Consider the following 27,118-nt stretch of genomic DNA (forward strand, 5'->3'; position numbering starts at 1 on the left):
TGGTGAACCACAGAGACCATCAAACAGAGGAAGCTTGTCTTTTAGCACAGCAGAATCCCAGTGGCGACAAGGTTTCCGAGTTACGTTCTGTTCATCCATCTGAGGCAGGGCAGCCCCTCCAAGCACTCAGCAAAGCAAGCAGACGTATCAGGAGCCTGGCTTGGCTAAGCAGGGAGCTCAGGTACGAGATGGCTGCTTCAGGAGCCGGGGGCAGGGGCAGAGGAGGGACACAGAAAGGATGCCCAGGCACGTCAGGACGGCGTCAGGAAAGCAAAGCTCTGCTGGAGATGAGACTCGCAAGGGGCATTCAAGGGAGGTGATTCTTCCCTCCTTTCAGCACCCGTGAGCCCCCGCCTGGCGTGCCGTGGCCGCTTTGTGCTCCCCGTTCATGCGGAGGCACCGACAGACCGCCAGCAGCTCAGCGGAACGGTAAGATGGCGGGGCGAGAACAGCAGGCCCCCGGTGCCCGCCCCGCGCCGCCGCCAGCCCCACCGCCGGCCGCCAGGGGGCGCTCCCCCCCACCGCCAGCCCCAGGCCGGGCCTCCTCCCGGCGGCGGGCTGGGAGGCGCCGCGCCGCTCTCTATGGCCGTTGCCCGTGGCAGGGCCTCTGTTTACTTCCGGCAGCCCGGCGCCGCGGTGCATGGGGCGCGGGGGCGGCCGCCCGCCGCGAGCTGCCATGGCCGAGCCCGCCGAGGAGGACGAGCTGCCGGTGCCCGGTGAGTGGTGCCGGCCCCTCACGGGGCACGGAGCTGCGTGCGGCGGGCCGGGTGGGGGGACCTCGCCCGCCTGTGGCGGTCCCTGCCCGCTTCCCCCACCACGGCGGCGCTGGGCGCCATCACCGGCGGCCCAACGGCCGCCTCCCGGCCCCGGCGTGCGGCCGCGGCCCCTGGTCGCCCCGCTCTGCACTTCTCGGCCGTGTCCGGCTCCCTCCGGCCTGCGAGAGCGGGTGCCCCGCGGCGCGGCGGCGGGCTGCGGGCCGCCGGCTCAGGCCGGGGTCTTCCGGCGTCTGGGGAGAAATACGTACGCTGACGTCAGAGATTAGACGGGGGCAACCTTGCTGTCGTAACCGGCATGGTATAGTGGTGCAGTGTTAAGCAGACAGTTTTTTCCAGTTAATAAACTAGTTTTGGTCCGTGGTTTGACCTATGGTAATTTTTAAACATTTGCTCTGTGCCCAGACAGCAAAAACCTCATTTATGGTCTGTGGGATTTAATTTTCTGGATTGGTAGGATCTAATTTCCAAACTGACGGCTTAGGTTTCAGTTGTGAAAGTAATGAGACACGAATGACATTTGTGAATTAAATTGTTTGTTTCTTGTATACCTTGAGTTAAGAATATATGTATTTTTTTCATGTTAAAGCTTCTGAAAGAAAAAAGAAATGAACCAGAGAGCTCCACTTTGGCACAAGTGCCAGAGACATCACTGTAAGCATGCTCAAATATGCAGCGTGGCCGGCTGGCTGGAGATTTAAAACAAAATCATGTTTTCAGATGCCTTTTAGTATGTCTATGGTTGTAGGTGTGTCTGTGCAAAATGAGAAAAACTCAACCCTTTCTTTAAATTTGACCACACAAAGGCTTGTTTTTAATAAAACAGTGAAACACATCTAGAGAGGTAGTACATACAATTCTATACATGTCTGCTGAACATGGTACATAAAATAACATCATTTGCAAATATGGGAAACTTGTGCATTAAAGAATCATTTCAAAATGAATATCAAATTTACAGTTTAAGAGAGAACTTTGGGGTTTGGAGCTGGGGTGCAGAGTATTGATGAGAATGAAACATCTCAGTGTATTTTCAATGAAACAATGTTACTATCAAATTATATATAATTTTACGGAAGCAGTCTAATGTTACTGTGTGTATTTGTGCTATCATAGCTTACACGTTAACAGAAAGTCTGCAAAGAAAAGGTTTGTTTTTTTCTTTGCTTGTTTTCTTTTCCAAATAATGCTTTTATGCTTAAACCACAAGTTTTGACATTTTAAAATAGGAGGTCTAATTTTGCTTTGCCACATTGTCTGCATGGCTTTTGGCAAATTATTTCACTTGTGAGGTCATTTATTTTCCTGTAGAATTAATATTTGCTGTGTCAAGCCACATGCTTGACCAAAAGGTGAATGAATAGTTAATGTTTTATATTTTAAAACAACAATGCTGACACTCTGGAAAGTAGGAAGAATTGAGAAAACTCAACATATTACAAGGGTGGAAGAGTTGTCTGGATTTTTTTGGGGGGTGGTTTTGTTTGAGTTTTTTAGATCATAGTCTTATGATCAAAGACGGTTGTGCCAACCCATGTTTTGAAGGCTAAGAGTTTTGATTTTAGGGGGCCATTTTTAGAGCACATGTATCTTTTCAGGTGAGTGAGGAAGAGTGGTCAGTTTGGAGCCTATTACCTCTTTACAGTGTGTGTGTGTCTCTCTCTCTAATTCAATTTGGAAAACCTGTTTGAATTCAAGTATAAACGTAAGTGAGAACTCTGTCTCGGCCTGCTTTCAGGATGAGCTTTTTATTTTACTTTCTGGGGGCAGTTATTCAGAGTTCTTTTTTCTTTCTTTTATGCACCTAGTAGTTTTTCTTACAGGGTAGTGATAAAGTACATTAGTGTACTTTAAAATAAATTATTGTATTTGTGGTAGGTTGACCTTGGCTGGACGCCAGGTGCCCACCAAGCCGCTCTGTCACTCCCCCTCCTCAACTGGACAGGGAGAGAAAAATATAACGAAAGGCTCATGGATCGAGATAAGGACAGGGAGATCACTCAGCAATTAGACTCAAAACAGGGCAAAACAGACTCAACTCAAGGAAATTAATTTAATTTATTGCCAATCAAAAGTCAGAGTAGAGTAAAGAGAAATAAAACCAAATCTTTCCCCCACCCCTCCCTTCTTTCTGGGCTCAACTTCACTCCCAATTTCTCTACCTCCTCCCCCCGAGCGGCACAGGGGGACGGGGAATGGGGGTTGTGGTCAGTTCATCACACGTTGTCTCTGCCGCTCCTTCCTCCTCACACTCTTCCCCTGCTCCAGCGTGGGGTCCCTCCCATGGGAGACAGTCTTCCATTAACTTCTCCAAGTGGGTCCTTTCCACGGGCTGCAGTTCTTCACGAACTGCTCCAGCGTGGGTCCCTTCCATGGGGTGCAGGAACAGGCTGCTCCAGCGTGGGTCCCCCACGGGGTCACAAGTCCTGCCAGCAAACCTGTTCCATCGTGGGCTCCTCTCTCCATGTGTCCACAGGTCCTGCCAGGAGCCTGCTCCAGTGTGGGCTTCCCATGGGGTCACAACCTCCTTTGGGCACATCCACCTGCTCCGTTGTGGGGTTGTCCATGGGCTGCAGGTGGATATCTGCTCCACCATGGACCTCCATGGGCTGCAGGGGGACAGCCTGCCTCACCATGGTCTTCACCACGGGCTGCAGGGGAATCTCTGCTCCAGCACCTGGAGCACCTCCTCCCCCTCCTTCTTCACTGACCTTTATGTGAACAACTATAGTTGTTTCTCTCGGGTATTCTCACTCCTCTCTGTCCTGGCTGCTGGTGTGCAGCAGTTTTTCCCTCCTTCTTAAATATGTTATCACAGAGGCACTACCACCATTGCTGATGGGCTCAGCTTTGGCCAGCAGCGGGTCCATCTTGGAGCCGGCTGGCACTGGCTTTATCGGACATAGAGGAAGCTTCTAGCAGCTCCTCACAGAAGCCACCCCTGTAGCCCACCCCGCTACCAAAACCTTGCCACACAAACCCAATACAGTATCCTCAGAACACAATATACCAGCAACAGTACGTATTCTATTGGGAAATTCATGGAGACTAAGAAGAATCAGAAGGACTAAAATGTAAACCTGGAAATGAAGTAGTCTTGGTGAAACAGAATAGAAGAAAATGTTTCAGCCATCTTTTAAAAAAAGAGAAAGATGGGAAACTAAAATGTGCTATCGAATTAATAGGAAATTACTATTTCAAAATGTATGAGGCAAAATTTGTTTTCACTAAAGTTGACATTGTCTTTTTGTGTTTTAGAATCAGGTGCTGTTTTCACATTTGGAAAAAGCAAATTTGCAGAAGATATTCCTAGCAAGTTTTGGTTCAAAAATGACAAGCCTGTACATATATCATGTGGAGATGAACATACCGCTATTGTTACAGGTCAGTATTGGAAATGGAGTATACGATGAAAGGTTATATATTTGGACAGCTTGGAAAGTTATGATTCTCATTTGAATCCTGAGGTAATATATCAAATGGGGTTGTGGAGAGGAGAGGGTACTCTTCTGTGGGGGCTATTGGATGCCTTTGAAATTAGTGTGAGGTCGCTGAAGGTTTTCACAAGACATGCCCGAGAACTGTCACGAGTGAACTGATAATAACTGAATGCATCACACTGGATTTAAAGTAAGCATGACTTTGTTCAGCTTGAATGTTTCCTGTGAATCTGATAGTATTTAGTAGGCAATCTTAAATGTAGAGGTTTCTATTATGGAAGTAAACTATCTGTTGAACACAGTCAACAAGTTCACTAGGAATCTGCCTGAAAAAATGGATAAAATTGTATCTCTGAAATTTAGATTTGAATTACTGTTAACTGTCAACTGAAAATAACCCTCAAAAGAGCAACTCAATAAACTTCAGAAAATCCTACTAAAATCAGAATTAAATTGCAAAAGCATTCAAAGAAGCTCAGATGCAATAAAGTGAGCAGTATTTATGTTCATTTTCATTTCTTTGAAATGATGGAAGCAATACTCATTGAAGAACATGTTCAATTTATTTTAGGTGGAAGGGACTACTCTTTTGTTGTTAAGCACGTGTCAGTTGTATTGACAATCAACTGCTGATAGATAATAAGACTTTGTTGTTATGAAATTTATATGCATATTTTCAGGACTTTTTTTAAATTGGAATGTATTTATTCCTCATCAATGCCCAATTGGTCATTGCTCATTAAATAATTTCTTGAGGGTTTCTTGCTATGTCCCCAAGCAAACTTGAAGATGCTGGATTTTTAGAATGAACAATTCCAGGCATGCGAAAAGAAGAGTATAGATTTCATGGACTGCAGAACATCTTGAATTGAAATTATACGATGAATTTTTCAAGCCTAACTTCACAGAAGATGAATTATCCATGAATAGTTTGTGTTTTGAACAAAACTTGACACTTTTTCTTGGACTGAACCAGTTCTATTAAATTGCCTGTTGCATAAAATTAATCAGAATGTGGGGGCACTGTGAAATTTTCCTTTTGAAAATTTTTTTTTTATATATCCTTTCATATGCCCACACCCAGTTTGAAATAACACCAGTATAATTCTCAGTTTAGACTAGTCAATTTAAATTGCCTCCTAGAGTTCCCCCAGCATATGCCTGTGCCAGCACTGTTACCCTAGTCAGCAACAATCCCCTAATTCTCATGTCACTGTAATAGTGGCCACTTAGATAAAGCTTTTGAAGAACTCAACTTGCATAGGTTTGCATGCAGCACCGTTTCTCTTCTATCTCCCGTTCTCCCTGTTATTTTAATATATACAGCATGATTCAAAAATGTCTCTGTAGCTGGCTTTTGCTGTTGTAGTGTGCAGATACATCACCAGGGAAACTTCTAGGTAATCAGATCTTTATTTTCTCAAAGCTTTTGAAGAGAAGGAGCTGTAGAAGCATGAGTATAAAATTTCTTGGGTACCAAAAGGTTTTTTTGGGACATTGTAAAGTAGAGGCAAAAGTGAGGGTAAAATACTGATCAGCAACGAGCAAAGGTAGAGAAACCACAAGAGTTGTACAAAAAAGTGAAGAAGGGAAACAGAAAATCTTTGTCCCTCATTTGTTCTTCACACCTGTGCATGCCCGCGTGCACCGCACATTTCTGCTGTTAGATGGAGTTGGATGATACAGTGGAATTACAGCCCTTGGTGAATGACATTGAACTGCAGTACCACCTGGAATAAAAGCTCCAGAAGTGCATGCCGATAATGAATTTACTGAGAAGGGTACAGACCTTGTGGGAAACCAGGAGCTTCTTGAAATCCAGCTGAACCTGACCTGGAAGAGATAAGACAAACATCACTGAGGAAGGAAAAGTATCTCAAGCAGGTGTGTGTTAATGCATGCTTCATTTTATTTTCAGTCTTTATTTACAGGTCACAAATTTCCCCCCTCCTTTTTTTCCCACCCCCTGAAAGAGGTAATGGGACCTATGTATGTAGAGGACAGTGGGAATATGAGGTAGATTCAAATCTGATAGAAATATATCAGTTTTACTGATCTCAACAATCATAAGAAAAACAATCACCCAAACTGATAGAAAACATTCCTTAAAGCTGATTTTGGGCAGGAGAGACAGCTACATCTAGCACTGAATCTTAACTGAATGCAAATGAAGAAAACGTACAGGAACTAATATTTAGCATTCAAACAAAATATTCAGAAATTTTCAAATACTTCTTTAATCTAACCCAGCATCAATATTCCCATATGACTTTAGGAGGAAAAGTGTAAAGTAAATATAAAACATGCTGTTCTTTGGCTTTCTAGGTCAGGAGTTAGAGTCCAAAATTTTATTTACATACTGTGCCTGTATGTTGGAATAGAAAGGACCAGTGATAGTTACTTGCTGACTTTGACTTGGCTTGCCGAGCTAGTTGGAGAAACATTTCCTCCTCCAGTTTTGGAGTTTGGGATTGAAATTTGTGTCTCTTTATTCATTTGCTCTCTACCTTTAGCACAGTCTTCATTAAAATGTTCAAGCAGGAATTCTTTTAAGCGGTTGTCTTCTTTAGGTCTTTAACGCAGTCATGAGCAGTATATCTTCCAGCATCACTTGTAATATGTTTGATAATGTTTCTTGCCCCATTTCTGTATTTTTTGGTCCAAGAATACTGACAGTCCACTCCCTGCATCTTTTATAACTGCAGGCTTTGGAAAGCAATTTATTCATCCTGTTGGGAGCTGGTGTGAAATAAGTGACATTACGCATATTTTTAAGAATCTCCTCCCAGTACCTTTCTATTAATTTTATTTTCTACAAAACTCTTAAAGTTAACAGCTGTCTTATTGTTTATTTGCCTTGATTAGAGTATCCTAGGCAGCTTGCCCACATTTGATCAAAGAGACTGATCCTGTTCACAAGGGGGAAAATGGTGATGACGGAAGACACATTTTCTGAACTCAGCTCTGGAGAGAATTGAAGCCCCCAATGCAAGAGGGTAGAAGGAAAGAAAGAAGTTATCAAGTGTAAAAGTAGGAGTGAAAAGAGGTGCATATGGAACCACAACAAGATAGTATGCTCATAATTTCAAGTTTTATAAGGCATTAAATGTTCAACAATTTACACCAAAGAGACCTTGGAATCTCTCCAGGTCTTTGGACACCAGATTCTTGCTAATCTTTCTGCCTACCAGCAGACCATCAGAACATGGCACAGTATCTTTTACATCAGCTGCAAGGGGAAAATGAGAAAGATTAGTACATGTTTGTGTTCATCTTTGATATGTGTAGGAGCAGGCAACCTACTGCGCTGTTTTTGTTTGTGTGATGCTAAATGTCCTAAGCATGACTGTTCTTATTGCTCAATAAAGCTTTTATTTTGACAATACCGTGTGACTTGCCTAACAAAACTGATGTCATTCCCATTTTCATGAGATGTATTTGAATTGTATATTAATTTTAAGTGAACGGTTAACATAGTTTATTCACAAAATAGCACAAATAAATACAAAAAATCATGGTGCCTGGCATATAATACTCCATTCAAAATATTACCTTTTAAGTTTTCTTCAGATATAGCTTCTCAATAGAATCTTGTAATAAATGCTCGAAGTCTGAACATTGTCTCCCCATTTTATTTTCCTCCCACACTAATATAATTTAGAAAGCAAGAGGGGGAATATGTAAAACGTACCTTTAAACATAGGTGAGGGGAATACTTGGCTGCCTGCTGTTATCATGAAGCGTGTTGAGGATTTCAGCTGGCATTTCCCAGCTGCTGAATGAATGCCTTTAGTAGCGCTTCATGAACCAGGGGAGCACGTTCCCAGGAATCACAGCTGGGGTAGCAGCTACTCCTATGAGAACGGTACTGTTAGGAAACACTCTCTTCCTGAAATGTCTCTCAAAATCCTCTGTTCCTAAAGATGTAAGCGTCTTGTGGCTTCCCTAATAGCCCTGAATTAATGTTGGTGAAACATCTGCTGGTGATAAGCCAATGCACACATACTTTGAAGAAATACTCCAGTCTTGCATGAGGATGAAGGTGGAGACTGGTGTTGGAAGTATGTTTTCATCACCAAAACAGTCCTAGTAGTCCCTTTATATCCTCTTGTTTCCCTTCTGCTGCCCAGAGTCATAATCTCACTCTGCCGGACCTGTCTTCTGCTAGCCATTCCAGATGGGAGATGGCCATAATCTCTGTCTGTCAGCACCAAAGTGGAAGCAAAAAGACAAGAGCAATCTGAATTTGCAAAGTTTTGAAATATCATCCTTGCCTATTTATTTGCTGTTGAATTAGTTCTCACTTCAGTGCATCTGTGGTGATGACTGGAGAGATCTCAGTATGCAATTATGAAAATAGGGCCTTTTGCATGCAAAATTCTGTCATGTTTCCTGGCCAGCTTAGATTGCATCATGCCTGTTCCAAAACCTGATTTGCTGTACAGACCCAGAAATGTTGCTTCATTACAGGCATTTGTTTAGGTTCCTCTGTAGTGCCTGTTAGTTTTCATTCGCTGTCTGAATTACCTGCTTCCCAGTTTACTCATTTTCTGTTACACTGCTAAGTGTTGGAAGCCTGAAATTATAAAAGGCTGTTACTCAGTTGCAAAAGAATGTAAAAAAATTCCTCTCATCTATTAAGCTCCTTGACTTACAAAGCAATGCCTGAGAATTTAAAGACTGGTATAAGAAACAGCAGATTATAGGATGAAAAGCATGACCTGTTGGAATTTTGAATGGATAAAAGAGAATGTGCTTAAATTGAATTACGGCAGCTTGGCATCATATTCCCACTGGAGTACTACTGTCTTACAAAGGCAGTTAAAAAGTATAAACCAAGGATACAAGGAAGCATATACCAATATAGGATGCCATATGCTAATAAAAATTCTTTCTGTTAAGGTGCATTTTGCTCTTAGTGGCAGAGAGCTCTGCATGTGTTTTGAAGTGATTGCGTTATCAAAATTGGGATGATGATATAAATGCTATTAGTAAAACACCATGAGCATAGACTTGACCTCAGACTTTCTTCCCTTCCAGCTTTCTTGGGAAGATATAATATTGACACTTAGCCCCATGTTCCAAAAATTGTCAAATCTAACAATTTGATTGGGACTGTAGATACTAGTTATTGTTAGTTGTTGGTAGTTTGGTTTGTTGTTTGGTTTTTTAACTATGTGGTTATATATAAGAAAATAAATGGATTTTTTCTTAACAGAGAAAGTATTTTTGTTACGTTTTAAACATTCCAATATCATATTTCCAAGTCTCTGTAAATCACATTCAGAACCTTCACTGGGAACCTACACTACTGAAATACAAACAGCCATAATATTTTGGCATTATTATGTGGAATTGCTGTTTATGCGTTGCATCATGTGATAATTGTTGACGGCTAGGGTGACAAAGTTTATTTACCTGACAGCCTTGTGATGGAGTCTAACTCACAAAGCTTTGCTGACCTTCATCAGAAGTAAACAAGCTCCTTTTAACAGTTGTAAAAGGGTTTTTTTTTTGACAAATCAGTTTCTATTGTTTTGCAAAGATTTATGTTGGAACAAGGGTTTTATCTTTGGGTGTGAACTTCACAGCTTTACAAAAGGTAATAGATTAAAAAATGAAATCAAATTAAATTAATTGATTTCAAGGTATTGTCAGTAGTCAGTTTTGGCTGCCCAATTTGCATGCCTGATGACAAAAGTTTCATCTGTTCATATACCATCCTCTTAAAAAACCACTGGTTATTCAGAATTACAACAGTTCATTGTTTGTAATGGTCAAACCTGCAAGTTCAATGACATGTCATACCAGTTTCCGAAATACAATTCTAGCATTGCTCCTGCTGAAGATTTGTAATCTAATGTTTGCATTTAGGTTTACAAAACTCCCTGACTGCATGGTGGTTTTATGCATTCCTTCTTTATATGCAGAGTAACAAATTAATACAATTTGTGAACACATTTGAAAATTTATCAGAAGCTATGTTCTGTAGAAGTGCAAATTTATAAATCATTTTAAGAGAAGGCATTTAGCAGTAAAAGAAATAGCCCCCCCCAAACAATAAAATAAGCTGAATATTACAAAATTGTATTTGTATTAATTATATAGCTGCATTATTCATTCCTGTCTTTGGGGTAAAAGATGTGGGTTCTCAGTTAAACATGCTGTTATTTTATAAGTGGGCCTATAGATACTGTGGTTTCTGAACTGCAGGGTCTGTTCAAGAGTACAACATTTTATGTTCTGAAGAGCACTTTATCTGTGCTGTAATTAAAGGAGAGGATGTTTGTTCTGCTTTTTGTCCCTTCTTCGGGCTGGGGATTTCTTACTGAAACAATGCAATGACTACTTTTGTACTGAAAAATCACAAGGACATTAATTATTGTTTACACTTAAGTATTGATTGCCTAATCTTAAACCTTACATTAAAAAGAAAGTAATAAATAGCATAGTGTGTGAATGACCATCTTGTCTTGTATGAGGTATTCAAACACTTGTATGGATTCTGACTGTGCATTTTTTTTTCAGGGAATGGTAAACTATATATGTTCGGCAGTAACAACTGGGGCCAATTAGGACTAGGATCAAAGAACACTGTGAGCAAACCAACGTGTGTTAAAGGTTTGTTTAATTTTTCTTTTTTTGTCTTTTTGAAAGGAGACCCTTGTGAAAAGGTACTTTATAAGATGCAGTTCCAAAATAACTGATTCTGCCTTCTTTACTTCTCATGTGTAGCATATTACTGCACAAGCTCATAAAGGTAGCTTAAAAGGATCCCTGATTGATTTTCCAACAGTTCCAGATTCTGGGTCCTTTTGCGTCTGAAGACTACTTTAGATACATAGAATCCTGTCTTTTTTGAGGACTCTCATTTTATGTAATATTTGTCTTTTCGGACAAACCACATCTTCATTGTGACTGCAAAGACATTAATCAGATGCTCGGTCTCTGCAGTGCTGTCTATGCGTTAGAAATCAGAGTTCCAATAGCATTGTGTAACCTTCATATCACTTTTGTCTTAGCACCTTTATAAATGAAAAAATCTATCAGGAACTTTCTACAAGTACTGCTACATTTTTAGCAAGTATAAGAAGTGCCTGAGGGGGCATAAATGTTAATATATTTGTATGAAGCAGTAAAATAAATGCCTGTATTCTTTCATGTGTTGTAAAATGTTTTCATTGCACTGTTATCTTCTGGATCTTTCCTAGCCAGTTTTATCTTGTCAAACAAAACTAAGTCAATACTTTTTCCTTATCCCCTTACTTACGTCGTCAGATCTATCCCATTCACACATTTCTTTTCACCATTAAATGTTTATCCTCATCCTTTCTGCCAGCAGATCGATCTGTTATCTTATTGTTAAAAACAAATGATCCTGCTTGTTCAAACTCTTTTCTTCCTGATTTAATTTATTCTACTGTCCTTTATCTGCTCCTCTCTCTATTTCACTTCAGAGGGAGAATGCAGCTCCTCTCAGATTCACATCTTCTGTCAGCCATGTGAGAGATTGATTCTTACCTTGGCTTAAATGGATTGGGTGTCAAGTTTTGTTTTTACTGTCAAATTGCAATGGAGAATAAAAAGCGAAGAGAAGATGACAGCAATTCAAACCAGACCTGGCATCCATTGAAAAAAGTCACAAGGGGGGTATCTTTCTTCTCTCGGCAGTAGGCAGCAGGAGAAAGTCCTGGAGCTTTTCTTACGAGCTTTCAGTCATCACCTGGCATTGGGAATGGGGTTGCAAGGACACATTTCAGTTTCTGCTTGGAGCCAAATGGTTGTGGCTGCATGTTTTTTGAGAAAATTATCTTCTGGGACTTGACTAGAGACTAATGAAACTGGTTATGAAAAATTGCCAGCAATGTTGTAAATATAGCATGGCTTATCAAATACAATTGATTATCCTAAGTGGGAGGAAGGTTAGGGAGCACAGGCTTCTGAAGAGCTGATTAAGATCATCTCTGAAGTCAGAGGCAGAGTTTTGGGATATAAAGCAGCAGGAAGAAGCCAACATTGGAAGTGTTATGGTTCCAGCCTGGTGGCAGTGGTAGGTGTTGCATAGGATAGGCAGGAACCTGATTTGGACAATTTATGTTTGTGTCTGTGTGATAGACCAGAGACAGTTCATGCTTAGGTAGATAGATTTATTCGGTGACTTGGTAGAAGGTAGAAGGGATTTTAATCTGAATGTTATGGAGCTGATGAAAGTTGATTTGGAAGGACTGAAAAAGGGTTTGTGAAAGGGATAATGGTTGTTTGCTTTGTCTTGGACTAGGGCAGTGGAAAAGCAATTAAAGATATATTAGGTAAAAATAATGCTGTTTTAAGAGCGTTGTATAGGGCACATGGACATGGCTGAGAGAAGATAAATTGTTGGCAACGATCAGTAATTGGAGAGAGGATGTAAAAGTCAGTGAGATTTTTTTCCTCTGTTTCTGAAATGGAGTGCACTTGCCATGGGAGAAAAGGCACTTCTGTATTCTCTCTTTCCCACCAAAATAACTCTTGACTCCTCTCGCATACGTTCCCAGTCTTTCACAGTGACCAGACTGCAGAGAAGTACATGCAATGGGTGGGTGGTAATTGAGCTGAAATTGAGACAGGATGGTATATGCAAAAATTCTAGGCACTAGTCCAGATAGGGCTGTCCTTAGCAATTGAGTTTAGTGATCAATAAGAGGGCAGTGCAGAGTAAAAGTCTAGCAAAAAAGGTAGCTGTGCATAACGAAGGAAGATAGAGATGATAAGACAAAAGATATGAAGGTGTGATTTTAAAGATCTAAGATAGTGGGAAAAGCGTAAGAGGGAGTTAAGAATAGTACTGTTAATGAAAACTGAAGACAGCTTCAAGCATGCGTTTTGTCCTGCAACTTGATATATTCTTTGAGGCATATCCCATAAATGGTAAATTCTGGGGAATGTGGCATTGGGATGAAGTAGCCATCATCAAGTTAACCTGAGTGTCAGCTATAAGTTTTTAAGGTCTATATCTGTTTTCTTGTCTTGGGGGAATCCTGATTTAATAAGTCATGTGCTAGATTCTTGGGCAACAAATCTTGTAATAATTCTGTTGGTAAAAATATGAAAAAAATCAGAGCTCCCTCTAGAGCATAGAACATTTTGTTGTTGAACCAGCTATTAGCTTGTTTGTAACTTTTCCCCCCCCTTTGGCTTTAATTCATAGCTTTAAAACCAGAAAAAACAAAACTTGCTGTTTGTGGAAGAAACCACACTTTAGTTTACACAGGTATGTAACCTATATTATATACATATTAAAGATAGATTTCTTCCTTTGCTTTCATGCAAAATTACATTAGGAACCCCAGGAGTGTTGAGGAAGGAAAAATAAATGAAAATGGGACTGTTAAAACTTGGGGTTTTGATATCCAGTTCTTTGAATGCTTGATTTATTCTGATCCAATGCATTTATAAAATAATGTTATATAGGAGTTTGCTAGCAACAGACAGATGAAAAAATTTCTTGCTGGCTTTTGAGGTGTGCTTAACAATTATCAATATTTAGTTTAAGCCCTGTAAAGGTATATTTGTGTTTTTTATATATCTGTACTCAAATTTACCTTTGACAAATAATTTATCTTTACTAGTGTGAAATTATATATTTGAGTAAATATAGTAGAACTGAATATTTTCAAGTCTTCAAATTTTTTTGCATTTTGGTTAGACATGGTAGTTGCTATTTCAATGACAAGTTGCTTTATTAAGCTATAAATAAATAAACTGTAAATTTAAACTAAAAAATAAAATGTTAGTGTACAGAGAATCGATGCAAATTCTTGTCATGCTTCTAAAATTTATGTAATGGAATAGCCATCTTTGTGGTTGCAATCCTTTAGCTTGCAGTAATGATATAAAGAGGATTGTTTGATTATTAGGAGGTTTATATATGTGGAGACCCCGAGCACTGTAAATAAGACTATTAGAATAAAACAGAACATTTTAATAACAGTTGAGTATGCAAGACTGCAGAGGGTAAATATTAGTCACTTTTAGTGTACACGCTGGCTAGATAATTTGTGGCCATTTATATAGCAAGGACCATTTATAAATTGTATGTCAGTTGCTTATCACATTTGTGTCTGGATTTGTGTTATTAATGGGCTTTATCTTTTTCATCATAGATGAGCACTTTAGATGTAAAATATACTAGAATTAAAAATATAAATCTTAAAGTTCTCTTAAGTTGAAGATATCAATCATCTGCTTTAACTTCAATTTTAAGATTCTAAAACAAAATAAAGACCTAGTTAATTAAATCATCAGTGATTTAAATATTAAAATGAGTAAAATATTTCTAATAAAAACCTAAGCAAAAATATATTTCATTCACAGTATTAAAAACTATCAAGTTATGCATCTCTTTAATTTTTGTACTAATAAGACTTCAGTTTTCTTGCCTGTGACATCATTCGCCATTTTCCTCCTGCTTTATCTTAAAATATACATTATTTGGGGAAGGAGCGTCTCCTGGCTGCCAGGGCTACTAGTAGTCATTTTCTCAGAACTCTTGCAGAACTTCAAATTATATTTACTTTTTAGATCAGTCTCCAGAATGTTGGGAAACACAGTCTAAGTACATGTAGGGCCTTCAGAAAGTTCTGATCCACGTGTGTGCAGGAAAGCCTCCTTGCTAGCTATAACAGAAACTGCTAATGTCAACTCAAGGCTATTTCAGGGCAGGAGACCCCAACTTTTCTGTAATGTTTTTCCATCAAAAATTAAATGACTTGCTCCAGTTTCTCTGACTTTTTACCACTGGTGAGAATGTCTTCATTCTGTGTATTACATGTGCTTTTCTGTATGCAGAAAAAGGAAATGTGTATGCCGCTGGAGGTAACAGTGAAGGCCAGCTGGGATTAGGTGACACAGAGGAAAGGACCACATTTCATTTAATTAGTTTTTTTACCAACCAGCACAAGATTAAACAGCTAGCAGCTGGATCATACACCTCAGCAGCAGTAACTGGTAAGAGCAATCACTAAGAAAATCTATTTATGTGTGTCCAGCCCGGTGTTCCAGGGAAACGTTTATTCCAGCATTCTGTCTGCATATGTGGGTGTATTTTCTATGCCTCCCTGTCTTCTTTCCCTAGTAACCATAGTCATTTTTTGATAGCCAATTGCCTATTTCAACACAATCTGGTAAGGGGTGGCAGTCTCATTAACTTCCTACAGTTTTTGTGAAAGTAGACCTTTTCCATGAGCGATGGCCCGCAGTGGGAGCTCAACTTGTACTAGTTTAGTAGGAATCCTTACAGAGGAAAGACAGTATGAGTACCCTCAAAACAGGAAAAATCTTCAGTTCATTTCGCAGGGAAGCCAGCTACAAAACATGAATCTTAGGAAAACTAAGTTTCTCTAATTCCAGTTCTTACTGCAACTATTTTGGTCTGCTGGTACAGGCCACACAGCTGTGTCATTACTAACTCTGAAAGAGGCCTATTTCTCCGATGGCAGAATTATACAATTGCAACGTGTTGAAGTCCACACAGTTATAATACTTCCAGCCATTGGATGGGTGGTCCTTTATTACCCTATAATGTAATTTCTCAAGTTTTGCTATAAAGCAGTTGTTTCTGTACATGTTTAGGTTAAGTTATTGAGGCTGTCATTTCCGAACATGACAGAGAGTGTACAAGTGTACGAGAGAGATGCTAGCCTGCTCGTTTGGTTTGTATTTTTTTGTGACAATTGCTAACATTCTCCTGAGATTTATAAGTCAACTTTGAATGATTTTAGTTCCCAACAGCATCTCAGTAGCACTGTAGATGGTACCTTTTTTTATTCACAACTTATTTCCCACCAATGAGAAATATGCAGAGAGAAGATCTCATCTCTTCTAGAAAAATCTAGAGATTTTTCATGTTGTTCCCTACCTTTTTTTGTTTTTTACTGCTGCCATTGGTCTCTGTGTCAACAGAGGCTGGTCTTAATAACCCTGGAACAGCTATTGTGATAGTTTAAGGAAAACAAAATGAAGCTGGGCAATATAATCACCTGTGAAGAGAACTGAAAGATAAGGCAAGAATAAGTGAGATGTGTACTGAAGTCAGAACAAAGAATAAGTTTGGAAGAATGAGAAAGTGGTGACTTGCTACTAGAAATGAGAAGATGCCTTAAATTCACCGTAATATTTTCATGCTGACCTCTGGCAACTGAATTGTCTTACACACTCAATCTTCCTCTTTTTGAAGGAATGTTTTTACATAGTACTTTTCCTGTTGCTTTTTATGGTCTAACATCAGTTGATGACTAAGTGTTCTGTGTCACTTTTGAGAAGCTTAAGGGATACCCTCTTACTTCAGGCTGTTTTGTTTCATTGTGCTAAATACCATTTTATGTCCCTGAGATCATGACATCTAGTAGTATCATACACAGAGTTTATGAAATGCTCTTAAATGGCTAGATTAACTTTTTATTAGTTTTGGTTTTAAATCAGTTAACTCTCTGTGTCTTCATTTTAGAGGATGGGCAGCTTTTTGTGTGGGGTGACAATTCGGAAGGTCAGATTGGCTTGGCTGATGAAGCCTGCGTCAGCGTCCCTTGTCAAGTGGATGTTGGAAAACCGGTTTCCTCTATATCCTGTGGATATTATCACTCTGCCTTGATAACAGGTAAGAGAATGGGAATAGCAGTTAGTGGAGACAAGTCAGTGGTTCTCAAATTGTTGTCTTTGTAAAGGTAGCTAATGAGGCATTCATTACTTTTGAAACTAGATATGCCATAGTTGCTAAAAACTGCCATGTGGCAGAAAGTCATTTATGCAGTTTTGTGTCACATTGGGAGATTTTACCAGAGACCAGTTCTCTAAAATGTGGTCCTAAATTATTTATTTGGGAAACTTGTATGTAAACTACTATATAATTGTATAGTATTGTTGAATTAACAAATTAACTGCAGTTAATTTTCTGCATTTTCACATTGTTGTGCAAAAGTATATTAGAAAGAATGACTGTCTTACCACACTTTATTTTTATGAAGGTTATGACAAATGTTGTGGATTAGTATTATGGTTTCAGTAATCCAACTTTTCTTGAGATTATTCACTTTTTTGTGATGATCAAATAATCATCTTCATCTTCACTAGAAATATAAATATTGAATGGCCTTCCTATGTTTTGAGGAAAAATTAATCTAATTTGCTAGCAATGCAAGATTGTTATCGAAGTTTGATGCTATGTCTTAAATTTTAAGTTTTTAAGTCAGTTAAACAGGCAGTGTACGATATGAGGAGAAGCATACACTACAGTCATTTCCAAACCAACCCATCCCTCTGTTGCTTTCCACCTCTCTCTTCCCACCTTTCTGTTGGTTTCCAAAGTGATGATGCCACTCATTTTTTAATAATGCCAATATGGGTGAATTTATCAGTCAGTGCTGATGGTATTATATATGAGCAGACATGAATTCCTGTCAGCCATATAGATCTACTTTATTAAGCTTTAGAGTTTAGTCCCCTCAGAGTAATTAAGGATTTCAAAGGATCAATAGTTTTGATTGTAAAGCTTTTAATGGGTATGCAGGAACTATTCCATCAGATACTTTTCTCAGGTTACTTGATAAATGTTACTTTTCCACATACAATATCTATATAGGTCTCTGAGAATATGCTATTAACTCTTTCTGTGAAGAGAGAAGTTGTCCACCACTCTTCTTATGGTGGACAAATACTAATTAGGTGTTGCTCTGGTAGTGTGCAACTTTTATTACAGATGCTTCATTACAGTAAATGAATGAAGTGCCTCTGGCTGATCAGGAGCTCAGCACCCGTTAGGAAATCTACAGCTTCCTGAACTTGAAATAAATGGGAAAAAAAAAAAAAGATCCTTACTTCAAGGATATAGTAAGAAGGTGTGTATTTCTGCCTTGGAGCCAAGAGCTGAAGCTCTGACAAGACTGCAGTGGGATGTGACAAAAGCTCTCATTAGAAGAAGGGTTGAGGACAAGCATCTAAGAGCAAGGAGAGAACACTGTGTGCCAGGTGCTCTAAGGAAGTGGAAACTTTTAATGGAGGGGGATGAGACAAAAGGATTAGGGTAGCAGCTGGGTAAGAGAAATGGAGCCTCTTAAAATATTAATAAGAAGATGAATTGGTTATCACCTGTAAAAATGGGGAGTTGTTGAACCCCTTACTGTTTAAACAGGCCTGGGCATGAGATGGAAAATCTTAATTTTCAGCTTTAGTATCTGCAAATCCAGCACAAACTGGGCTTCAATCTATCTCGCTGAAACTACTGACACGTGGAAGGCCTCTTTTGTGGTGAAAGAAGAAATATTTTTTTGTTATTTTCCTTTGGGCCCTTGCTGACAGTTTTATTTGACTGATACTTTAACTACCATAGAAATTTAGTGTTGGATATCCAGGTACTTTTACTGAATTGATCTTCTGTTGCACTAGTGTCAGTGTATATCCAGACAGTGTTTAAAAACAAAGCTTATGCATTTAATCTAAGTGTACCATAGTCACACTTTATTTTAGCTATGAAGTTAGCCATTAAATTATGAATTTGGAAGTTCTGCAAGCTGAGTTTGTTTGAGTACAAATGTAGTTACCTTATTTTTCTTACAGCCTAGTTAGGAGGAAAGTCAAGGCACTATGCTGTTAAAAGATTTTGCTTAAAAAAAGGTGATTCTTTTAGTATTATTAGGGTTCTTTTTTCACTTATGGAAAACACTTGCCTGTAGGACTTGCTAGACTGGCTTAGAACAGTGGTTCACATCCTCAGTATTCTGCCTCTGAGGGGTGGTAGAACGTAGCAAACTAGATAATTGTGGAGTATTTGGAATATTTATATTACATGGGTAGGAGTTTTTTCCCCCGAATTGCCAGTTAGTCATTGAATTATTCCTTGAAGTATGTTTAAAAGTTTGCCTAGCACAGGGAGTTTTCCATATATTTTTATTGTATGGTTTCATCTTGTATACTAGAATTTAGAGTGATTACTGTTATTTTTAATATATACTTTTGGAGGAAACATCTGGAAAAGAGGTGGTTCTGTATTTCCGGAAATGAAATTTGAACTGTTCAGGTGAGTGTATAATCTGTATTAATTCCCTCAACGTCAGTAAAGTATACCAGAGGAACTTTTTTAGATTGTGGTTGCTGTTACTATGGAAGAAATGGGAGAAACACTGTTAATAGAAAGCTTTCAACACCTGTAACTTATCAGTTATTAGAATACTATAGAATTACTACATTTTGACTTTTTAAACGTGACTTGTGCATAAAAAAGCATCAAATAATATACTATCTTTAATAATAAAACATAGTTGCAGGATGTAGGACTTGATACATGTTGCCAGGCTGAACTGATGAGCATGACACCATATGGTTCCCTTTCTTAATGTATTTACATTTGACATAAGTGGTATAATGGCTAAGCAAACTGTTAGGACCACAGGCATATATCTGGGTTAAAACTAAAAGGTGGTTAATGAGGATACTAGAATACATAGTATGGTCACAGAGTGCCCTCTCCAGGGCAGGATGTTCATTAATAAGAGACTATTGAGAAAAAAAGTGGTGAAGTATGGATTCCAGCTTTTTTTTTTTTAAACTAGAGTTGTTATTTCTTTGAAACAGCTGGTTTTAAAAAGATTTTTTAGTAGGCATTTGTCTTTAAGGTGTTTAACTACTATAAAGCCAAGTGCAATGTCAGTGTAAAGTGGAGTGGAATCCTGATGCAAACTTTTGGTAGATAAAAGCATGTTTTATGGAAATTGCACAGCATTCGATTATCTGAATTTGTACGTCAATTCTACAACCCTCCCCCCACCTCCAAAGTTTCTCTTACCTAGTAGTTCCAAGAAGATGATTTGTCATCTTTCTTACTTTGGGTTTTTAGAATGCCTTCTTTGCAGATGATAATTCAACTACTAAATATGTCAGTCACCTGTATTCTACCATGTACACGTGGGCCCCACTGATGCCAAAAGTAGTTGTGGAATAGAACAACAGAATATATCCTGAATTATTTTTAATAAAAAACACTTCTGAAATTTAGACTAGGCACAAGCACAGGCAATGGCTAGCTCATTTCCATATGCAAATTAGGAATATGGTCTAGTTACTCACTTCATGTTTGAAACATGATTGTTTGATCCCTTTTCCTCTCACTTTGCATTCTTCAAAGAGTTCCATTGAAAAGAAGTTTTTACTTTACAGTTTCCAGCCCTCTTTAGGACTTTTTCCCAGTATCTGTTTCCTTTCCTTTCTTTTTGCAGACCTGGGGCGTTAGGTCCCCATGTTAGAGGTATGTCTCAAACAAAGCAGCAGAGAAAGAAAGAGCTGAAAGAGTGTAGCAATGACAATTTTTCAGACAGCATTAAGCTTGGCAAGCATATATAGCTCATTTGTCCACTGGAAGAGGTGAAGAGCAGGAAAAGCCAATGTATCTAACCACTAGTGTGGTGTCTAAAGCAGAATTACATTCATGGAGCCAGAAAGGAATTGAATATATTAGACCTTTTCTGGTGTTTCCCCTGCCTGAACTGTTACTATAAGCAAGGTCAAGATAGATTCTCACTGAGAAGATGTCTTTTCATAGAGAGCTTTGTGGGTTCCTTGAATTCCTTTTTTTAATGTAATTTTGTCATTATTTTTAAGGACCAGTTTTAAAGATCATCCATTCCACAAAGACTTCCATGCTCAGAATTCGAGCTTTTGAGGTGGTTTCAACTGATTTGGTCTTGAATAAATACATACTTTTTTTTTTTTCCTTCATTTATTCAAGGGATCGTAGAGTGATCCAATTCTTTTGTCTACTGCCTTTATTTGCCACCAGCCCTATGTCATATCTTCTGTCATCTGCAGTATGCTCATTTGTCTTTGAGGGGCAAAGATATTCACTTGCCCATTTCCTTGACACACTCCTGTGACCTAAAGTTTAGTGATACAAAAAATATGCCACATTAGGGAAAGTTCAACACATGAGAATGTGACTCTCATGAGAGGAGAAAAGTAAATAACCAGGTTCCATTGTGAACAGAATGTCCTTAAAATGCAGATGTACTGCACACATACTGTACTCAAAATTTATCTGGGTTTGACTGGATTCTTTTTATGCTTGATAGCTATTTTTCACAGATTTTAGACTACAGTTTGCCTTAAAGGGATGTGTAATGTATTCAAAAATTGCTTTAATAAATGGGTTTATCTTCGTTAGCTGGATTATTAAGTTTAAAAAATGTAATAAACTTGATTAGTTTGGGAAGTCAGTGGAAGCTTGGTCATTTGAATCTTTAATCCTATTAATTAGATTGTGATTGGATTAATATTTGCTGTGCAGTAGTGTTTAAAAAGAAGTGCTGGTCTCTTCAAAGGGAACTGCATAAGTAGTTAACTCTCAGGTGCTTTTGGGGGTTTATCAGCTTGTTTCTAGTAATATATGGCAGATCCAAGAGTATTAAAACAATACTTACCTTCCAAAAAATGCAGGGTTCTTTTTGTTGTTGGGTTTTTTCCTTTCTTTTCACTTAGAAACCCTAATAAAATCTCTTTTTGTCAATAGAATGTTTTGGTTACAGAAAGCCTCACATTGCAGTTGATTTTTTTTGTTGTTAATTGGGCTGCTGTTTTAGAATAGAAAATTGATGCTGCTGCAAATAACTGCAAAGTGTCAGTGGCTGAAGCCTGTTCAGAGTATTTCTGCACATAGATATAAGAATAAAGATCAGAATTAAAACAGAAAATCAAACTGAACAGAGAAGCCTAAACATAGTCCATCATTTAGAAATTAAATGAAATATACTTTTCTGCAGCTGTGATCTGCAGCTTTTCTTAAAAAACACAGACAGATTGAAATGACTGCAAAACACTTCTTAGAGAAGAAGTGTAGAAGAATGCAACAAAGGTATGTCTGCACAGATACATGCAGTTAAATCAAGTGTTATAATATTATTGGGGTAGTTTGTGTGTGCAGGAAAAAAAAAGTCAGAATGATAGAAAAAATAAGGACAGCTGGGAGGATGGGGTTACACCTCTGATGATGATATTTGGGAAATACAGCGGCTATCCTGTTTCATTGTCTTGCTGAAGAGAATGTAGCTTTGTGAATAGATTGTGGGTGGCTACTCTTAATAGCCTGAGCCCTGTGAAACCCTGCAGGAAGCTTGACATTGAGTAAGTTTGTATTATTGTCATTCCCTGATTGCCTCTCTGTGCAGTTAGAGCATTCAGTAAAGATAGTAAGTCCAGTTCCTAGCCTTACTGGCCCAGGAGCATGGTACTTGAAGAATCTGTGTCGTGAGAGGCAGAAGTGATCTTGGAAAATATGGAAACCATATAAAATAGTCTGGGGTTTGTTTGACTAAGGCAGAGGCTAGATTTCTTAGGTCTTGTAAGCTTTACAAATAAATGTTGTGCCATCAAAGTTAGGTTCTAAATCTTTGCTGTAAGTGCTGGGTTGCAACTTTATGTTGAGGCTTAGGACCCATTCTCCATTTAAAGCAAGAATTTGGCTTTTATGAAAAAAAGTCCTTTTTATGGTTTTTGCTCTTTAAGTATGTCATACATTTTTTTCAGAATTTTTAAGTTAACCGATAAATTTATGCATTTAAATTAATTTGAAGCTGAGGTATCTTAAAAATGCATAACCTCTTTTTTTTTGTCCTGAATGAACTCACCATAAAAGACATACTTAGATTCTACCTATAGTTAAAATTCATTGAAAACCTATCCTCAGGCTTCCTCTGAATAAAATAGATCATAATTTAGACCATTTTATTTTGCTTATTGTGGACTGTGGATACCAAAGGTAACATACATCACAGGTCAGCATGACTGCTCCAGAATTACTTCCTCTGAGAGGATGGGAGGAGAAGCACTGCTTTATTAAAAGACATAGTAGTTTAAGGATTTTCAGAATGAATCAAAGCCCTTCTGATGGAGGGTCCTGGCAAAAACAGTCTGTGCTGCTCTGTTCTATGCACCCACTGCAGTAGTCACTCTTTAGCACAAAGTAATCAAGAGCCAAGTGCCACAAAGAAAAAAAAATACATATCACTGGCAAGAGAGGTTTCCAGGAAAAACATTTTAAATCTAGTTTATCTATTGGATTTACCAGATGATTTAAATGAAAATGTATTACTAACTAGTTGTCCCATAGTTATACAAAATGAAGATGCAGTTTTGCAACCTGAAATTCTTGCTCGTTTTTTATTCATGCAAAAGGAAATTTTAAATGAGTGTATTGCCAGAGTAAAGTTCAGGAAGATTCAATAAAAACGACACATTTCTTAGTGACACCAGTTTTGACTTTCTCATAATCAGAATTAAAAATTCAAGAAGATAAAATTCCTTTCCGGTCTTCGCTTGGTATGCCCAAGTTTTAATAAACTTCAGTTCGTTTTGAATCACATCCTTCAATTTTTATTAACTTGTTTTTAATAATTTGACTAATCTCATTTGCTTTTTAGAATGCATATGTAGCTTCATTTTTTCTACTTTACATTTTTATTCATAGGTTTACTTTTAGCTCTTCTGTATTTCCTGTTTCTGTGTAGGGTTATTTTTTTGGTCATTGTCATTGTCCTTAAATTCCCGAATTTTAAGTTTTGGCTGACAAAGTGCAAGGAAAAAGCCACAAATGTAGCAGCTATGCAAATGGCGGGATATTCACAAAGGCTAACAGAAAACTAGTAATAAGCTTGTTTTCTTATGCTCTGCCTGTGTTCAGTGGAGAGGGGGATGGACTTCTGTAATGGTGAATTCTGAACACCTAAATAAGGCTTCAGCTTTGAAACTTTCTTTGAGCTCAGCTGTTTTCATTGTCTGTGGGGAAAGACCAGCATTTTTAAGATTAACGCAACTTTCATGTTGGCAAGGAATTCATAGCTTTTGAATGAGAATCTCTCAGGTACTTGTGCATCATGCAGTAGTAATGCCTCTAAATGCTGTAAAAGTACATTTGTGAACAGTAAATGTATCCCTCTGAAAATACTGAATGTATCCCTCTGAAAGTAAAAGTACATTTTGTACTGAAGTACAAATCTGCATGTTTCCAAAAATACTGTAGATGAGTGCTTCTGATGACTGAGCTTTAATAATGGAGCATACGTATGGGGTTTGTTATTATGTTGATTATGCAACCGTAGCTCTCTCTGAATTTCCTTTAGCAGGCAGCTCCTACACTAGTTTAAACATTTCTTTATCTTGGACTAGCTCCATGTGAGAGTTTTGTTTATCCTTGTGCTTTGTTATATCCAACTGGGATTAAAAACCAAACTTTTTCTTACATAATAGTGTATGATGATTTTTTTGGTAAGTAATTTCAAATTCAGATTGTGGGCCACAATGCTGTGAGGACGCTACTCCATAGATAATCTTTTTCAGGAGTGGAGAACACTCAGCTATTAACTTGAAGCTTTCCTGGCAGTAAGGAAACGTTTTCTACCTAAACCTCACTCTGACCTTTTAGAATAGTTGGGGGCCCCTTAGCATGGAAAATCAGAAATGTAGATGTAGATAAATTGTAATAAAAAGATGTAGATAAATGTAAAATGTAGATAAATGTAAAAGATGTAGAAGATATATGTAAAATTGTAAATTATAAATATAGCAATGGAAAGTACATTTTACATGTTCCATTTTTAACAAAGGTAGAAGGATATATAGAATGCTGTCGTGAATGGCAATTCAGACTTACATAGCAGTGAAAAAGCAAAGGGAGGGATTGGAAAAGAGAAAACAAAGGAAACTTGAAAGTAAAATGAATTACCCAAATTTAAGATTGAACCGTTTTTGAACTGGTTTCTTAAAAAGTCTGCGTGAATGAGAAGGGTCTTCTTGTATGATTATGTAAGATCAGAAAGAAGTTACAGGAAGAGATCTCTAAAGACCTCTCAGTATTTTTTTGAACTTAATTCTGGTGGAGTTATTGCTATGGAACCACTGCTGTATTCCTGTTGTTGGATATATAGCTCTTTTCTTGCTGTGCAGACCACACAGTTTCATGTAATTTACTCTGCTTTTTTCTTTTTTTCTCTATATCTTACAAGAAGAAAGTGTGTATTTTCCATCAAAATTCCATGCAAAATTATTTTCTGTTTTAATTGAGATTCTTACAGGCAACTTCAGTTGATGTAAATACTGATTATAGAGGGAATCATAACTTCTCAGAAGCAGGATGTATATGAATTTGTTTTTCCCTTGGCTAGATTCCTTGCAGGCTAAATATTGTGGTTCTCATCTTGAAGGGGGCTAAAATTTAGCCCCTTCTTGTCCCATCAAAGCAGACTGCTTTGCACAGCTGTGTGGACATTATACAAATATGTTCAGTTATCCTTTAATGTTCATACACTTTTCTGTCTTACTGATTTGTGTCTGCAGCAGTCTTGACAACCCATCCTTGCTTCTGAGTGCATGCTGGAAATCCTGCTCTGTTCTGTATTTTCACAGGAGATGGTGAGCTCTATACTTTTGGAGAACCTGAGAATGGGAAACTGGGATTATTGCCTGAACAGCTGAAGAACAATAGAGTCCCACAGCCTGTACTGGGAATTATGGAAAAGGTTAATAAGGTTGCTTGTGGTGGAGAACACACAGTGGTGCTGACAGGTATGCAATTTAACTGGCTTTTTTTACAGCCCTATAACTTATTCAGTAAACTCAATTTACTTTACAGAATTTACATCCCACTGAAATGTAAGATGCTGTAGTGATCCTAACTGGAAGGCCGCTGTACATCAAGAAGGTAGAAATCCTTGTAACAGTTAACCTAAGCGCAGGCCTGTGCTGTGCTGTGCTGTGCTGTGCTGTGCATATAGTTTGATGTTCAAGCCTGTGCTGTGCATGTCCCTTTGCTGGAGGATAAACTTCGCCAGCTAATTGTAACAGAGAAGCTTACCGGCAGCTCCTACTTCGTACCAGTGGTTACACCACCTGCATGTCCTTGCCTTTATCTAAAACTTCAGCAGCAAGTTCCCATGTGAACGTCCTTTTTATGTGACAGTATAAACATGAATGGAGTTGTTTTGCTTGTAAGAAAATCCCATAAGAGCTGAAATGACCAAAATGGGGTAACCTTCCATGGATGGGATCTGCGTAGCATGCTGTGACTGGCTGTTCAATTCCACACAGCTCAGGATTCCCAGCATCTGAAGGGACATGAGATTATTGATACTATCGTCTTTTTCTTTATAGTCTTAGCTCCAATAAATAGCATTTTAAGAAATACTTTACAGAGTCTGAGTGCCTTTCTTACTGAAATTGTAACAAGCCAGCACCTCCTAGTGCAACTCTGAGGAGCTTGAAAGTGGTATTGGTGTGAGGGGGGAAATTTTAGAGGAAGGCTTCCATTCTGTAGTAAATTTAAATGACCCTGAATATTTAGGAAGGCATTTAGGAAGTCACTTTTCAAGTAGCTGTCTGTTAATAGTGATGGAGATGCACAATCTACTGGATGCCTAAATGGATTAAATATCTCTTGTGATACAGAATTTGCCTGTGACTTTGAGCAGAATCTTTAGCATACATATAAAACTAGTACAGATACAGACATTCAACATATCATACAAGTTATAAAGATCAGCAAGTACAACTGTTACGTATTAGTTCACAGGGTTGTATGTATAGCACTTGGAAGATGAAATATGGTGTATATTACTGTACTATGAAATAGTTGTATGACAATGGTAAATTAGCTTTTCAAAGAGATATATGCAAAGCATTGCTAGTTCTTTATTTCCACAAGTTCTATCCTGAACTATAGTAGTATAGAAGCAGGAAAGGGGAATTTGACTTTGCCCACAGATGATTTAAAAATATCAGCTTTGGCTTGTAATGAATTCCACAGCTGTATAATATGCCTGTAGTTAGTGTCCTACCTACCAAAATGCAAAAACTATAAAAACCAGGTAGGATGTATAGATATCAGTCCTTAAATGT

At 38.3% G+C, this 27,118-nt stretch overlaps 1 protein-coding gene across 1 annotated transcript in view; it reads left to right on the forward strand.

Moving 5' to 3' along the window:
• The first annotated feature begins 507 nt into the window (after positions 1 to 507).
• Positions 508 to 27,118, forward strand: part of RPGR (retinitis pigmentosa GTPase regulator) — a 43,017-nt gene continuing 16,406 nt past the window's right edge. Inside the window, exons 1-7 of the mRNA XM_072848263.1 lie at positions 508 to 716; positions 4,032 to 4,157; positions 10,742 to 10,834; positions 13,401 to 13,463; positions 15,041 to 15,199; positions 16,698 to 16,847; positions 25,631 to 25,789. Of these exons, the coding sequence (XP_072704364.1) occupies positions 641 to 716; positions 4,032 to 4,157; positions 10,742 to 10,834; positions 13,401 to 13,463; positions 15,041 to 15,199; positions 16,698 to 16,847; positions 25,631 to 25,789 (826 nt within the window). The 5' untranslated portion in view covers positions 508 to 640. The remainder of the gene's footprint in view (positions 717 to 4,031; positions 4,158 to 10,741; positions 10,835 to 13,400; positions 13,464 to 15,040; positions 15,200 to 16,697; positions 16,848 to 25,630; positions 25,790 to 27,118) is intronic.

The sequence above is a fragment of the Ciconia boyciana genome, chromosome 1, assembly GCF_034638445.1.
Source record: "Ciconia boyciana chromosome 1, ASM3463844v1, whole genome shotgun sequence".
In the NCBI taxonomy this organism is placed as follows: domain Eukaryota; kingdom Metazoa; phylum Chordata; class Aves; order Ciconiiformes; family Ciconiidae; genus Ciconia; species Ciconia boyciana.